At 51.2% G+C, this 13,938-nt stretch overlaps 4 protein-coding genes across 4 annotated transcripts; all 4 read right to left on the reverse strand.

The window, feature by feature from the left end:
• Window positions 1-1,587: 1,587 nt before the first annotated feature.
• CC1G_12247 (hypothetical protein) lies at window positions 1,588-2,654 on the reverse strand (the record flags this gene model as incomplete). The annotated part of the gene is made up of 11 exons (XM_001839247.2): window positions 1,588-1,647; window positions 1,723-1,773; window positions 1,838-1,914; window positions 1,970-2,002; window positions 2,050-2,080; window positions 2,135-2,163; window positions 2,218-2,314; window positions 2,363-2,395; window positions 2,453-2,472; window positions 2,525-2,534; window positions 2,595-2,654. The coding sequence occupies 11 exons, from the start codon at window positions 2,652-2,654 to the stop codon at window positions 1,588-1,590; spliced, it is 501 nt and encodes a 166-aa protein (XP_001839299.2).
• A 641-nt stretch (window positions 2,655-3,295) lies between these two features.
• On the reverse strand, window positions 3,296-6,590 carry CC1G_12248 (metalloprotease MEP2; the record flags this gene model as incomplete). The annotated part of the gene is made up of 15 exons (XM_001839248.2): window positions 3,296-3,627; window positions 3,690-3,857; window positions 3,917-3,969; window positions 4,024-4,125; window positions 4,183-4,334; window positions 4,402-4,447; window positions 4,515-4,829; window positions 4,890-5,020; window positions 5,079-5,326; window positions 5,384-5,471; window positions 5,525-5,692; window positions 5,745-5,979; window positions 6,205-6,230; window positions 6,330-6,378; window positions 6,583-6,590. The coding sequence occupies 15 exons, from the start codon at window positions 6,588-6,590 to the stop codon at window positions 3,464-3,466; spliced, it is 1,953 nt and encodes a 650-aa protein (XP_001839300.2). The 3' UTR covers window positions 3,296-3,463.
• Window positions 6,591-7,599: 1,009 nt separating this feature from the next.
• CC1G_14740 (hypothetical protein) lies at window positions 7,600-10,597 on the reverse strand (the record flags this gene model as incomplete). Its single annotated transcript, XM_002911265.1, has 5 exons — window positions 7,600-7,869; window positions 7,963-8,313; window positions 8,475-8,639; window positions 8,698-10,435; window positions 10,497-10,597. The coding sequence occupies 5 exons, from the start codon at window positions 10,595-10,597 to the stop codon at window positions 7,600-7,602; spliced, it is 2,625 nt and encodes an 874-aa protein (XP_002911311.1).
• A 481-nt stretch (window positions 10,598-11,078) lies between these two features.
• On the reverse strand, window positions 11,079-12,865 carry CC1G_14741 (hypothetical protein; the record flags this gene model as incomplete). Its single annotated transcript, XM_002911266.1, has 8 exons — window positions 11,079-11,126; window positions 11,233-11,561; window positions 11,621-11,808; window positions 11,862-12,071; window positions 12,132-12,334; window positions 12,386-12,493; window positions 12,555-12,690; window positions 12,798-12,865. 8 exons carry the CDS (start codon window positions 12,863-12,865, stop codon window positions 11,079-11,081), a joined length of 1,290 nt encoding a protein of 429 aa, XP_002911312.1.
• Window positions 12,866-13,938: the final 1,073 nt, after the last annotated feature.

Here is a 13,938-nt window from a genome sequence, read left to right on the forward strand (position 1 = left end):
CATACCGAAGACATCACATCCCCGATTCTTCGAACAAAGGCCTGAGACTGTTCGAGTGCTACTCTCCTTCAACCGAAGAGTGACCTTAAACAATCGAAGAGGAAAGAAGGCTGTCACACTTATCACACACTGGCTATGAACGGCAGTTCTCTGTAATTTGGGGTGCGACAGTGTGTTTCCCCTTGAACACGAGGGAGCTTCCAGGTAGAGGTCGGAGGATTGCTTTATCCTTTAAAGCTTCGACCATCAAATTTCCGTCCAGCCACGATCATTTATCGGCGATAGGTTTGGAACGTCGGTCGAACGCCAGCGAACCAATTGGTGTGCCGGTGTGGTGGGCAAAGGCGGGGAACGACAGAGAGGACTTGGAAAGTATCGTCGATCGACGATGGGCAAAAGCTTGGGGAAGGGCGACGACGGAAACTGCCGCATGTAGCAGCAAAAAATAAGACCGTGTCCAGCGTCCTACCTAAACGCCAGCCGCCGTTCTCTAACCTTCTGCGCGTTGGGCGCACTGCAAGGTCGAAGCGACCATGTTTGAAGTTCATCCGAGTAACTATATTCATTCACTCTTCATAGTACTGGAAGCGCGATTCGTCAACACACCGAAATTTACACGAATCCAGTCGCAGCGGGTTCGAAGAGAGCCTCACGCCCCCCCATGTCAGGTCGCAAGAGGCCGACTCGTCGAAACGGCGATACAACTAGGAATCATCGTAGCTGGTGTATTATACACACTCTGCTAATGCTTGACTCGTGATAGTATGCATATACCTCCGACCCGTCACCCTCAACGCGACGCGCACTCCACGAGATTCAGGCTTATTAGGCGATCCCAAAATCAATCACATCACAAGTGGAATAGCGACGGCACAGACATGCCACAGTTGGCGCTCATATCAATCCGGGACGACTTGGGAGACTAGTGATCATTGATGGGACCCATCTCTAAAAATTTCATTGAAAACCGGACACCTTCCTTAAATCTACCTATGCCCTCTACAGTGGCCTCGACTGGCCGTCACTGAAGCGCAGCGATGATTCGATAGTGGGGAGCGTTGCGAAGGTGTGGCAGGAATCGAGTTCTGCTTGAGCCTTTTCTCGGAGGTGGAGGATGAATCTTGTTGCGAGGACTGGACATGAAGCGCCTTGGAGGCTTGGGTGGCTTGATGTCAGTGTACCATACTGCCCGGGACATAGAGAGTGGATCTTTTCCCGTCCTGTTTCGCGAAGTTTGATCAGAAACTCGCCTCGAATGGCGAAACCTTGAAGCACTTACCGAAAGAAAGCAGACAAGTATTGATACGCCAGTCAGAACTTGTGGTGTACACGATACCGAGGTCAGGCTCGGTAGTCAATAGGAAGCAGCCGTTACTTACTGATCATCAAGAGCACGTAGCTTATTCCGTTATTTCTCAGTGTCGCTAGGAGCCCACTTTTGAGATTTCTGTACTCGGAAGTATGGATACGATATACAATGAACGCGAGAACTGGAGTGGAACGTGATTAGTGTCGTGTCCTAAAGCGTCTGCAATTGAGTGATTCAATCACCTGCAGTAGTCGACAGTGGTATTAAGAATATCCCTATCAGAAGCAGTTGTTCATCGCTGACAGGGGTGCAGTGTATCCCCGCCGGAGGGTCCGTAGCTAAGACTTGAAAGAATGTGGTGAGCTCAGATCAAGCTTTACCGGGAATTTAGAGACGAGGAAATACCTACATACGATTGACCTGAAATACCAAGCTTCGAAGAAGAAAGTAAGGGAGTATGATATCTAATGTATATGTGTTGGAATCGGTGAGTGATAGCGTCGAGGAAAAGTTTCAAAGGCGGCGTACAATAAACTGAGCCACCAGGTAGATCCCCAATGGTCGACTGAGTTTCGCCCATCCCCAGACCTGGATGTAGATGAGGGCTAGGCCCAAGAGCATCAACCTCAACAAGAGACAAGTAGAGTAAAGCCCACTCACCACTCGATAGGGCAGAGTTTAGAGTGATTACGACTGTAAATTCTGTTAGGAGGCTCGAGAAAAAACTGGAAAGAACCTACCAGTAGCCGCAATATAGTATGCACGACATTCCTGGAGTTCACCGTATAAATCTTTGAATCAATCTACTACGAGATGTTGTCGCACCTCGACTGCCAGACCGCGTAGTCGCTGGTCTAAGAGGAGACTCGCTAAGGATCCACCTCGCTCTGACAAAGTAGGAAACTCACAGTGGAAGACGAGTCCGTAATGAATGAATATTGAATATCTTGTGAGGAAGTAGAGGACTTTGACGGGCGACATCTCCTCAGACCAAACATGCTTCACCTGAGCACGGTGTGAATGCGAAGGGCCCCTCTCTGACAGTAATCGTACCTCGAGGTCAAAGGTTTGAAAGTAGTCTGCGATCTTGTGCACGTACGTCAGCTCGGCTGGCCAGTCCAATGCTATATAAACCTAACTTACCACGGCGGTCACCGTAGCGACTAACAGGAATTTAATCATGGAAATGGCAACGCGTAACTTCGAATATCTCACTTCGAATATTCTGGCAGACAGATAACCGTCAGGCGCCAGAGGTCAAAGCTTGAAAGGCCAATCAACTCACATTAAAGATCCGTAGATGATACATAGCCGACACCAGCGCTTCATGAAGCTGTGGGTCCATGGTGGAGCCTGGTTAGCCGCTTGTGACGAGGGACTACTAGGGCAGCAGTAATGTGTGCTTTAATGGGTGGTATCGCCGACTTCGATCGACGTTTAAAGGATTCCTCGCGGGCTCAGGTAGGTCTAGGGCTATGAGGTATGGCATGAGACACGGAAGATTTGAACGCACCTACGCTCCCTGGGATCACCGAAAGGTTCGAACCTTGGCAGCAGGCGAGGCTTTAAGCTTATACATCCACCCCTCCCGGAGACTTGAATGCAACCCTTCACGGTGCTGAGAATACACGTGACTGTCAAATAGCCTAGGAGGTTAGCCTTATACGTGCAGATTGGCTCACGGGCTGATTCACCATAGAGTTCATTGACAGCCCATGTCAAGTAGTCAGGCTCGGCGCTCCTATCCTGTCGGATGAGTGGACGCACATGCATACCTCGCAGTAACGGGAATCCCGGACGGAAGTTATATCAACGCTGAAAGTAGGCAATGGGAAGGATCGACGATCGTCCTTGGCGTCATTGTCACTTGCCATGCGTTCACGGAGTTTCACAGGACAGAAGTGGTGCAGTCGACACTTTTCGCAATCCTTTCGAGATCAAAGTGAGGTGAAAAGATGGTTCACGCGGGCCAAACGCTTCAAGAATCAAAGGGAAAACCAGCGATACTGAGATTCCTGAAAGTAAACAATAAATTACATTACATTACACATTACGCTGACCTGTTCCCCCGTCCTATCCTTCGTTCTTCCTTGTAGTTGGATTGCGCCTGATAACTGGTGTGTCTCGTAGCTAGTGACACTCTTCACTAGGCCCTCACTCCACACAGTCCTCAGGAACGTCGAAGTTGTTGACGTATGATGCTGCGCGGGCGTTGAGACCGAGACCACGGCTGGCAAAGACTCTCCAGAGCAAGCATCGGTTAGCACCGTCGTATCGGTTGGCGTCGGCTTGAATCCACGCGTCGCGTGCGGCGACAACTAGTCGGGAAAAGATACATGGTTAGCATTATGTCGAAAGTGAAAGCGGATTCAGTACTCACAAGTGGGGTTGCAAGGCTGCAAAGTGAGTCCGTCCATGAAGAGGTGGAGCCAGACGATGTTACCCTCGAGACCGTCGGGGTTGGTTCTAGCAGCTGGAGACCAGCCATACTGGCCGACTAGTGCGGCGTAGACGTTGTGGAGGATGTTTGCCCAAATCTCACCAATGCCTAATGAGACAATCTGAGGTTAGAAGCGTGACGCTAAGCGCGTGTTCGAAGGCACTTACGGTGCACGCTGAACTGGCCTTGCACGTTGGCATACGTCGAGGGGTTGGTAACGCTGTTGGGAAAATCAGGAACCTGGACGCCCTGGGAAGAGGAGAACTTGACTCACTTGCTGGTCGAGTACGGGAAGGATCGGATTCCACCAGGGTTGTTGAAGACATAGGCAGCGAGAACGTAGTCGTTGACTTGCTCAGACTTCTGTTGGGTCCACCTTCACGACATCATCAACATTTTTGTTCGAAGCGAGATAAGAATGGACGAGACGTACTCTGCGAGGGCGTCAGACCAGCCTTCACCCAATCCTCGCGACTCGGTAGTCTGGAGACAAGAGGCAGTTCCACCGCCTGTCAAGCGGTTAGAGATGCCATGCGCAACTTCGTGAACAATGATGTCGTTCTGCAGGGATCCGTCTCGGTTGGGCTGGACGTCCACTTGCGTCAGTACCTCGACAGGCAACAAGTGGTGGGCAATAGAAGGAAGTACTCACACTGGTCGTAGTCCAGATGTACATGCGGCACCTTCCTGATTGTCCACTAGATGCGATGTTGCCGTCAGCATCCACACGACCCGAATGCGAAAGAGGCTCCAGGCGAGACTTACTCTGGAGGAGTAGCGAAGTTGGCGTTGTTGGTACCCGAGGCGTCCTGTACACTGATGGTGACACGATCGTTGCCGACACCGCCCTTGCCGAAGTTATCTTGCTGGAAGTTGAACGCTGCCTCAGTGAAACCGTAGCGGTAGGCGAAGTCATGGATGGCGTTGACGACGTAAAAGGCGTTGGTGCGAGCTGCATCGACGTTGGAGAGGACGGCGGGGGCGAGGGTATCATCGTAGGTGTAGTCGAACACGCCGGGAGATAATTCGGAGGTGAGGCCAGTGTCCTGGTTGCCTTTGAAGGAGACGACGTTGTTGCCGCTAGAATGATCGACATTGGTTAGTGCGACGAGAAGAGAAGAGGTGGAGAATGCGACTCACGAAGTCGTGGTCGTGGTCGTTCCGTTCTCGAAGGTGTGCCACCCAAGTGGCGAAGAAGTGGTATCTTCTGGGTCGACCAGCAGTTCGAGGCCATCAGGGAACGCCTGATTTTGGATGGGTAGCACGCGATACTAAGGAATTGCCGTATCAGCGTCGATGATATGAGGACATGCGTTGAAATCTACTCACAGCAGCATCGGCGGTAAAATCGACAACCGAGAGCAGCTCTCCATTCTGTGCATCGACGAACGCTTCGTACCAGGTGTTCTGCTCGAGATTCTCGATCTGAACCGCAAACGTCAGGGAAGCAGAGCCATCTGGGCGGGCGAGGTACTCGAGACGAGTGGGATGTCCATTATATTTGCCGTCGAGTGCTTCTTCGATAGTCGGGATGACGGATTCAACTTGGATGCTTGGAGTAGGAGGGGCGACGCGGTCTATAAAGGAAAGCAGTTAGAAAAGTCATGTATGCATTTTAGTAATAAGCGACGGACTTGGGTTGACGAAGGAAGAGCCAAAGGAGACGACTTTGTTGTCCTTGAACGCGACGTTGGCGACAGCGTTGGCAAAGTTGATGCCATTCTGTCAAGATTTCATGAGATGTCAGGTAGACCTTGGGAGAGGCGCAAACGTACGCGTCGTTGGCGGAGGTAGGCGTGCCTCCTACCATTGGATGCGAATCCACTTCGATAGTCCACGGATTCACGATCGATGTTTAGCTTCTCAGCGACGAATTCTCGGGCCTCCGTTGGGAGATCGACAGGAACGAGAGGTTCAGGTTGCAAAAGGCCTTCTCCATAGGTCTATAAGATACATGTGAGTGACGATATCGAGCACAGAAGAAGACGAACTCACCTCGTAGGTGGAAGCAGGATGGAAAGCTTCAACTGGCAATTGGCGCCGACCGACTCTCACCGTGGCACGGGTGCTGATGTCAAAGTCGGCCGATGGGTTTGGCGCGGCAATAGATGGTCCGACGAGCGAAATCGCGACGAGGATGGTGGAGAGCAAGCTTTGGAGACGCGCCATGGTCGGCTCTTGAGAGTAGAAGATGGGATTCTCCTTGACTTTGAGATGCGTTTCGAGTAGCCTTTTTATATCGTGAGCCTATGTATGGAACATCCCCGTCTAGCAATGGCGATTGTCCAACGAGAGGTCGCAGCGTGGTGAGATGAGCTTCTCTATACCCAAATAGATCCTATCATGTTGGAGTGTTTCAACTTTCCACAGCAGATGGGAGTGTCCTGGCGGATGGAGACGGGTTTCGTATCAGTTTTGGGGGATTGGCCTCGCGCCCGCTGTTGGTTTCGCGCACCGTAGATGGTCAAGACATGAGGGATGCTAATGAGGCCGTCGTTCAGGAACGTAATAATAGACTGGGATTTGAAAGCCAGTCAGCAAGAAGTTCAGAATCCTTGTAGTTCGCGAGAAAAGTCGTACCTTTCCCGGGAAGCTACACACGCTCAGGCCCTCCAAGAAGGGAATGAATCTAACAAAAAGGAATTATCAGCATGCGGAGCGAGAGGATAGAATACAATACTGTAAACAAGCTGTGGATGGCAAGGGGCCCCAACGCGACGCGAATAGGCAGCGAGATCAAAGAAGGACCATATGGGGTCTGTACGACATACGAATGGCGAGTTTCCGTTTTCTGGGTTAGAACCAGTCATGAGGGCATCGGAGGACATCCCACTCAGTCATCCTGGGCGGAGATGGCGTCGAGAAGTGGTGGCGTTATTCGTGTTTCCTGAAAACCGGCTACTCCGGTCAGCTCTTCTCTGGGAACGAGACTGAGCGAGAACCAGCCGCTCCGAACAATTGAACGCCACGCATGTGCTCGCATTAGCGACCGAATATCAGCATCGAGGACGCCTTTGACAGGCCAGAGATAGTCTCTATAGTAAAGGAAGACTCACTCTAATGTTTAACTGAGAAGAAGAAACGACCTAGGGCGGCGAGTTGGCAACAAACCCAGCCGTCGGCTCGGTTGACTGTGGCTTTTCGATGAGTTCGACAGAGCCATGGCCTTGGTATCCTGGGAAGCTCAATCAGAATAGCTCTCAGAGGTATGAGAAGTGGTGTGTTCGTCGAACCTTCAGAGCCTTGTATCAGAATGTGGAGATAGAGATTGCTCAGCCGGGTGAGGGACCGTAATGCTGTGGACAAGCCAAGGCGTTTCAGCTCGCGGTTTTGTGCACCCAAAGGGGTCCAAAAGGTGTACATAGCCCTTGCGGCGTCGAGAAATGGCTTTTAAGCGGCCATCGAGGGTTCGTTGTTCTGAACTTCATGCGAGATAGTGATGGTTTGTAGCAAAGGATGATGAGTTTGGTTTCGCTTGGGTCAGACGGACGATGGACTGATGGGAACCAAACTGACAATCAGACCTGGCCTGATCACAGTAGAAGAGGCTTTTAAAGGTCAAGGATGTCAGAGAGAGATGGATATATAGGACATAAGTTTACAACGTTGGGAGCCAATTTTCGCTCAGGGTTCGAGGTCGAGACAGCATTGTGGTTTGGAATGGTTGCGACAGCGGTATAACAATGTCCGAATTTCATGATCTGAGTATAAGAAAGGGATAGTATGGACATCGTAGGTTGAAGTGGCTAGTATGGAAGGATCATGAAACTCCCGAAACGACCAAATAATCAATTGCAGAAGGAAGATTTTTTTGCGAAAAGAAAAGACGTCTCGAGGCTCGATTGACGATTCAGAACGGGGCGGTGGACAGACACGCCTTGGCAATCTCTTCGACCGAAAGTCCTGCTCTCGCTCTGGCGAGTGGAAGGTCCTCAAGTATGTTAAGCCACCACGACCCCTGGCCTGTGCTTTTGATTGAGGGAGGCGAGTTCTTTGCCTGTGTTTTCGAGATTCGGTATGGTGTCAAGGCGTCGAGAAAATATTCGCCGAGGAAGTCGTTGGGCAGCTGGACGTTCTTGTATCTGGCCATCGCGTATAAAATAATAGTGACAGCTGAGTTCTGAGTTTTTCGAGAGTCGAGTGGGGGAAAAAGTCAATGTATGAACACAAACCTCAGAGGACCTGAAGTCCAGTCCGGAAGGTCGCAACTCACCAACTCATTAGTGAAGTTCGCCAAGAATATCAACTCCTGAATCTTCGAGTACGGTTTTCCACTTCTTTTGGTCTCCAAGAAGGTGTCGTAGGCGACATTGAGCCGTCTAGAGGCGAAAAAGACCACGGTTTGAATTTGGGTGAAAGACATGGTGTTCAGGATAGTGACGACCATATTTTCAAGTTCGAGGGCGTGCGATGGAAGGCAGGGATGGATTTTTTCGCAGTCGACCGGGAATGAGGAAATAAGCTCTAAATCCAAGGTAGAAATATAGAGTTTGACGTTGCTTGGCTTCGCCCTCCTGCCTGGTCCCTGCGCAGCATTGGGTGGGTTCTCATCCTCGTTTCCCGTCTACTTCTAGCAGCGTGAGCAGACTCGGAGCTCACCATGAACATACCGCCTTAGTGATTTTTTAGACATCGTTCATCTTCGAACCAGTTCCGGCGACTCAAATATAAGTTCGTGATGTACATACAAATAGAAATGTATCAAACAGAAGAAAGGCAAAGTACACGTTCTAGCCTGGCCATATAGTCCGACTCGATCCTGTCTATCGAAGACTTCTCCAGTCCATCTCGATCCGCTTGGTAATATACTTCTCTGATGGTGTCCGAGACGTCGAGACAATGCTTCAATCGGTTCTCAAGTTTCGGATACGTCGGTTGATCGGTTTCTGTCTAGATTCCACGAGTTAACGAAAGGGATGCGCGTTTAAGGATGAAATGAGCTACTCACCCTAAGGTGAAGAAGACGGTACAGGTATTCTTGAGCGTCGAAGCTCAGCGCGACGTTGGACTTGGCGTGCAGGAATCCATACATCCATGGAATCCCGGGATGGAAATCTTGGATCAGTTGCGGTAGCTCGACTTCCGAGTATCCGTCGAGAGCCTCTGTCACGTGGAAGTCCCAATAAAATGCCGCGTATTCGAAGACCTTGTTGCGGTTGGTCATTCTCTCCCGTGTGGACCACCACCATGTCATATGTTCGACACAGCGAACTGCTAGGTAGAGGTGCGTATCGCGTGGGCTCTGGTACAGGTCAGATGTGAGAGTTGGAGAGTGGAGGTAGTCGAGCATAGTTTTGTGATGGAAGAAAATGAACCTATTTTTGGTTTTCCCGGTCGCCTGTTCCTGAGTCGGTATGTTGAGAACGGAGTGAAGATCGCAGAGGGCGATACTTGAAGTTCCGGGAGCAAAGGAAAGGAGGCCGTCGAGGAATTCTGGGCTGTTGATGTACGATGCTGGGGAGGAGATAGCCGTGATGGCGTGGAGTAGCCTCTTGAGGAGGTTACGGTCTACATCTGGTTGACGAAGGACAAGGTCGTAGAGCTCGTAGAGGTCTTGAAGCGGGCTAGACTCCTCTTGACTACGATCCCAGAGCTGTAGGTGCGCAAGAACCATGTCCAAGAGCTCTTGAGGTCTCCGGCGTGGGTTGTCAATGAATTTGATGACCGTAGCAGGGAAGATGAACTGGCCCGACGCCTTCATGACCAACAATTCCAGTGTTGGTTCTGGCGGCCACCCCTCTGGGATCGACGCTGTGGCAGGATGCCATGCGCGTATCCGCGAAAACTCGTCGCAAAAGTAGACCCTGATATCATCGCTTCCATCGTACGTTTCCAGCCTAACGTGGTAGACGACCCCTTTAAAAGAGGGTGATTGGAGAATGGTGCGAATGTCGAGTTCGGGACGACTGGCAATGATAATGCGAAACGGGAAGTTGGGGTCCAGAGCTAAATCTCGAAGTAGTGCCAGGAGGTGGGCCCGTTCATGGTGATCTCGGATTTCGTCAATCCCATCGATGAGTACCACATCGGGAGGTGTGGTGCCTATTTGTGCCTTCCCGTCTACGTCCCTCGACTTGAGCCCAATCAGAGGGGATAGCCTCTTTAACAAGGTGGTGTGCAAGGGTCCTGCATCGCCTCTCCGACTGATTTCGCCCTTCATCCAAAGTTCCAGCGGCCCAGAAATGAGTTTCTTGGCTTGAATGGCCAGCGATTTCTGGAATATAAGGGGATCTTCTCGTATAGCTCCTTCGACGTATGCCTCCAACCCCGAACCGCCTAATACGAGCTGAGAGGCCACTGTCGGTACAAATGGCCCCACTGAGTCGAGCATCCGGCCTGCGGAATACCGCCCACTCGCATTTCCCAACTTGTTGAGGAGTCCAGGGTTCCTTTCTGCTCGATTAGAGAAGAAGTACGTGGCCGCTAGTTTTCCATGCGCTTGGAGACGACGTGCGACCTCGCGCTGGATACAGGTCTTGCCACCGCCTGCAGGTCCAGAGAACCATACAACAGGTTTGTGCGAGGTACCTTCCGTGGGAGGTTGCACCACGAGATCGATAAGGTCCTCTATGACTTGCTTGCGAGTTCCAGGCTTGCATTTTGGAGCGTACGCTGCGACGGAAGATTCGTGCGTTGCAGAGACAGCCGCATGTGCGTGAAGACGTTGCAAGGGAGACCAATACTCTCTACAGGGAAGTACGTTAGCGTCTTGACAGTTCGCGGATGGACTCTAGAACGACGGTATACGCACCAGAACTGGGCGAAGGGCTTTCGTTGATGAATGTGTTCTGTGCGGAGAGGAGGGTCGCCTCATGGACGGTAAAGTTGCTCGAATGCGAAAACGACATGGAGGAAATAAGAACAAGGACCTGGGACAGTTTCGCTTCCACCAAAAGTCGATTCTGAAGGTGCTGTATTCGTCGAGGGCAGTGCACAGATGTGCTGTTCAAATCGGGTACCGAGCGGGGACCTCGTGCTCTGGCTGACATTCAAGACGGAAATAAGGAATCACGTAAGGAAGGGATTGTCATTTTAACTCTTTTCTACGCTTCATCGATAGATGGGAAATGACTCAATGAAGGTAATTCAAGTAGCTCAAGCAAAATTTGGTAATCGTACAGACAAATAGATTGAAAAGGACGAGAAGCTGGACTCATGAAGAGGGAACGTTGAACCATAACTCGTAGATTTAACCTAAACCAGGGGCAAGATACCTGTTTACAGACATTGCGAGAACCTGAGAAAGATACGAATGAGGCATGTGACAAGAGACGTGAAAATGCGACGTACCATTCGTTGAGTATCTGGCAAGTCGTTCCCGACGCGCAGCTACCTGAACCAGTCCACTGTGAAGAGTGAAGGCGTCACTTCCCCATCCTGACATCGTTTGAAAACAACTTACACCACTACCACCGCACTGTTACCGATTATGAGAGACGCTTGTGAGTACCAGAAACCCCAAATAATGCGGATAGTTACGAACCTGTCCGAACTTGGGGATCGCTCCAGCGGGAGGAGGAGCAGGGTTAACAGGTCCAGGGCCAGGGCCAGGAGCGGGGCTCGGACCAGGAGGGATGATAATAGGCGTGATATTCGGGTTCGAGCCTGGTTGGGTCAGCGTGACAGGTACAGAGTCACAGCGGGGTTCGAGCTGGCCGTTTCCACACACAGGCCAGGGAGGAGTGACGATTGGCATCGCGATAGTTTGGACTGGCTTGTTAGTCAGAGTGGAAGGCGCGTTGCACTCCCTGATCATAGTGGCTGAGGAAGGCCCGCTCTGGATAGGGTTGCAGCCTGGAAGTTCTCGGAGGTCTGTGGGCGGGGACAGTGAGCGAGTAGTGGTGGGGGAGAAGAGGGGAAAGGCGACTTACAGGTCCCTTCGACCACTTCGGGAACCTTTGCGAATTGCTTGCATTTGTTCATCGCGTCTGTGCCTTGGACGGTTAAGACCTTGCAGTCGGTGGGGATGCCATTCCCATTCGTGCAGGTATCCATCGCTCGCTGGAGTGAATCGCCTTCCCAACCGAACACGTAGTCAGCGTGTTGACCGTATCCAGTTCTGTTAAAGATGGGCCGTCAGAAACTGAATGTATGGTGGAGAACGAGGCTTACGGGTCACCCATACTCCAGAGGAAGGGTTGGCCAGAGGCGGGCCAAAGGGATCGATCGTTGAAAGGTCGGGTATCCCAGACGATCTCGATGAAGAGCAAAGGAAGACGAACGGGGTGGGACGAAGGGCAGCTGGTACCAAAGAATCCTCCGTTGGGCCAAGCAACGTGGCTCGAGTGATCAGGAGGATCGAGCGTCTTCCCGTCCCAGCATCTTCGGAGTCGTATCAGTCAGTTCAGACCAGCGAGAGATCCGGAAAATTCAGGGACGTACCCGGGGAAGTACAAATTGGAACGAATACCGCCAGAACAAGGTTGGTTCGGGAACGCCATGCTATCAGGAGCGTCACCTGGTACACCGTTTCCGAGACTGTTGCCCTGGAAGCAACGCATCGTGGTCGCCTTCAAGGAAGGAGAGTTCGATGGAATACCAGCGGCGCTACGCCTCATAGGGTCGCCGACAATCATGCGGAATCCCTGTACATGATGGAATGAGTCGAGTCGTGGCGACAAAGTGAAAGGGCGTACAGGACGGAACGCGGTGGTTCTAGCGTTGTTGGGAGGCTGGAAGTAGTACACCGTCATTCCACCGTCTTGAAGACCAGGTCCAGTGTTGTGGTTTGCCATTTGGGGGACCTGTGATCCAGAGGTCAGCGATCCAGCTTGGCCCGAGAGAGATATGGAAAAATAGACAAACTCGGATGTAGCTACCGTTGGGGTGTTTGAAGAACATGACGGCGGTCCAGTAATTGGACTTGTCCTCAACGAATCGACAAGTCGTGCAGGTCGCAATCTTTGAAATGTCGTTGTTCAAATCCATGGAGATGTTGAATCTGTAGATAATTCGTTGAGAGGGTTCTCCAGTGATGAGCAGGCGATTTACGCATTCTGAGATTGGCGACGTTAGAGATGAGCTCTTCGATAGATGATGGAGACTTACTCCTCCGATGATCTGGTGAAGATGCGGTGACACTTGTCCTGAGGTAACCAACCTAGGATGGATGTCATTGTCGACTGCGAGTCCTAGAAGAGGAAGAGACGTACGGGTCAAGCCGTTCTGTGACAAGCTGAGAACAAGGGAAACGAATGAGCGCGAGCACCTGAGGTGCTGCAACGACAAGACTCGCGAGAGCTTTCCACCACATGATGTTAACTCGAGAGAGGCTACCTCAGTGAGTACTGGGGAAAGGAAGGGAAAGAGACGAGGAAGGGGAATGCGTCAGGTTAAATAACGAAAGGCGTAAAAGATGCGAATGAATTAGATCTGGGTGACGAGTGAGAATAGTGCACAATACCCCATGCGACGGTGTTCTATTAAAAGAAAGAATCGCGTCTGTTAAATGTCGGATAGCGGGAACCAGGCAGGACAGAATACGCGGATGGGGAGTGATTGGTTAGACACCCGATTTGAGGTATTTAGAGCACATATTGAATGTACGTGTCCCAAGAGAAGGACTTCGCAGCGCGAGGAGCGCTCGGTAGCGTTAGCGATATAAGGATCCCCCAACCGTACCGACAGAGAACCTAGTCAAAGATCCGTAATTAGGCTCGCCCGCTGATCGCGAGTCTGGCCGTTCCAGTCGAAGTACAAACTGAGATCCTTGCAAAAACAGTTCTACAGTCCACGAGATACTGATGGTCGATGGTGCACCAGATCGTAAAAGCCAGATTCGAATAGCAACGCCAACCAGAAGCGTCAAGAAAGGCACAGAGGATCGTCAGACTTCTTCGAAGATGTATCTTCTGTAGCGTAGTTTGGAGCTTTTAGGCCGGACGAATGATTGTTGAACAGTACTGTGAAATTGGAGAACAAGCAGGGCGCAAGGCGCCAGGCGCGACGACCGCTGGCTGTGTTGATTGCACTTGTTTTGCACGTCTGACTTCGAAAGCCAAGCCGAAGGTTTGCCGGTAACCGCGTTCGAACCCGGCGTTGGCCAATGTGTTCAGGACCCTACATAGTTGTAACGGTGCGAGTGGATTGGGACGAAAAACTCGAAACCCCAGGCTCGCATTTTTCCATCTCCATAATACCGGAAGTGAACAGGTCTTAGAAGCAGAGAACGTATAATGAATTGGCCTAC

Source organism: Coprinopsis cinerea, assembly GCF_000182895.1.
Source record: "Coprinopsis cinerea okayama7#130 chromosome 5 map unlocalized cont3.5, whole genome shotgun sequence".
In the NCBI taxonomy this organism is placed as follows: Eukaryota; Fungi; Basidiomycota; class Agaricomycetes; order Agaricales; family Psathyrellaceae; genus Coprinopsis; species Coprinopsis cinerea.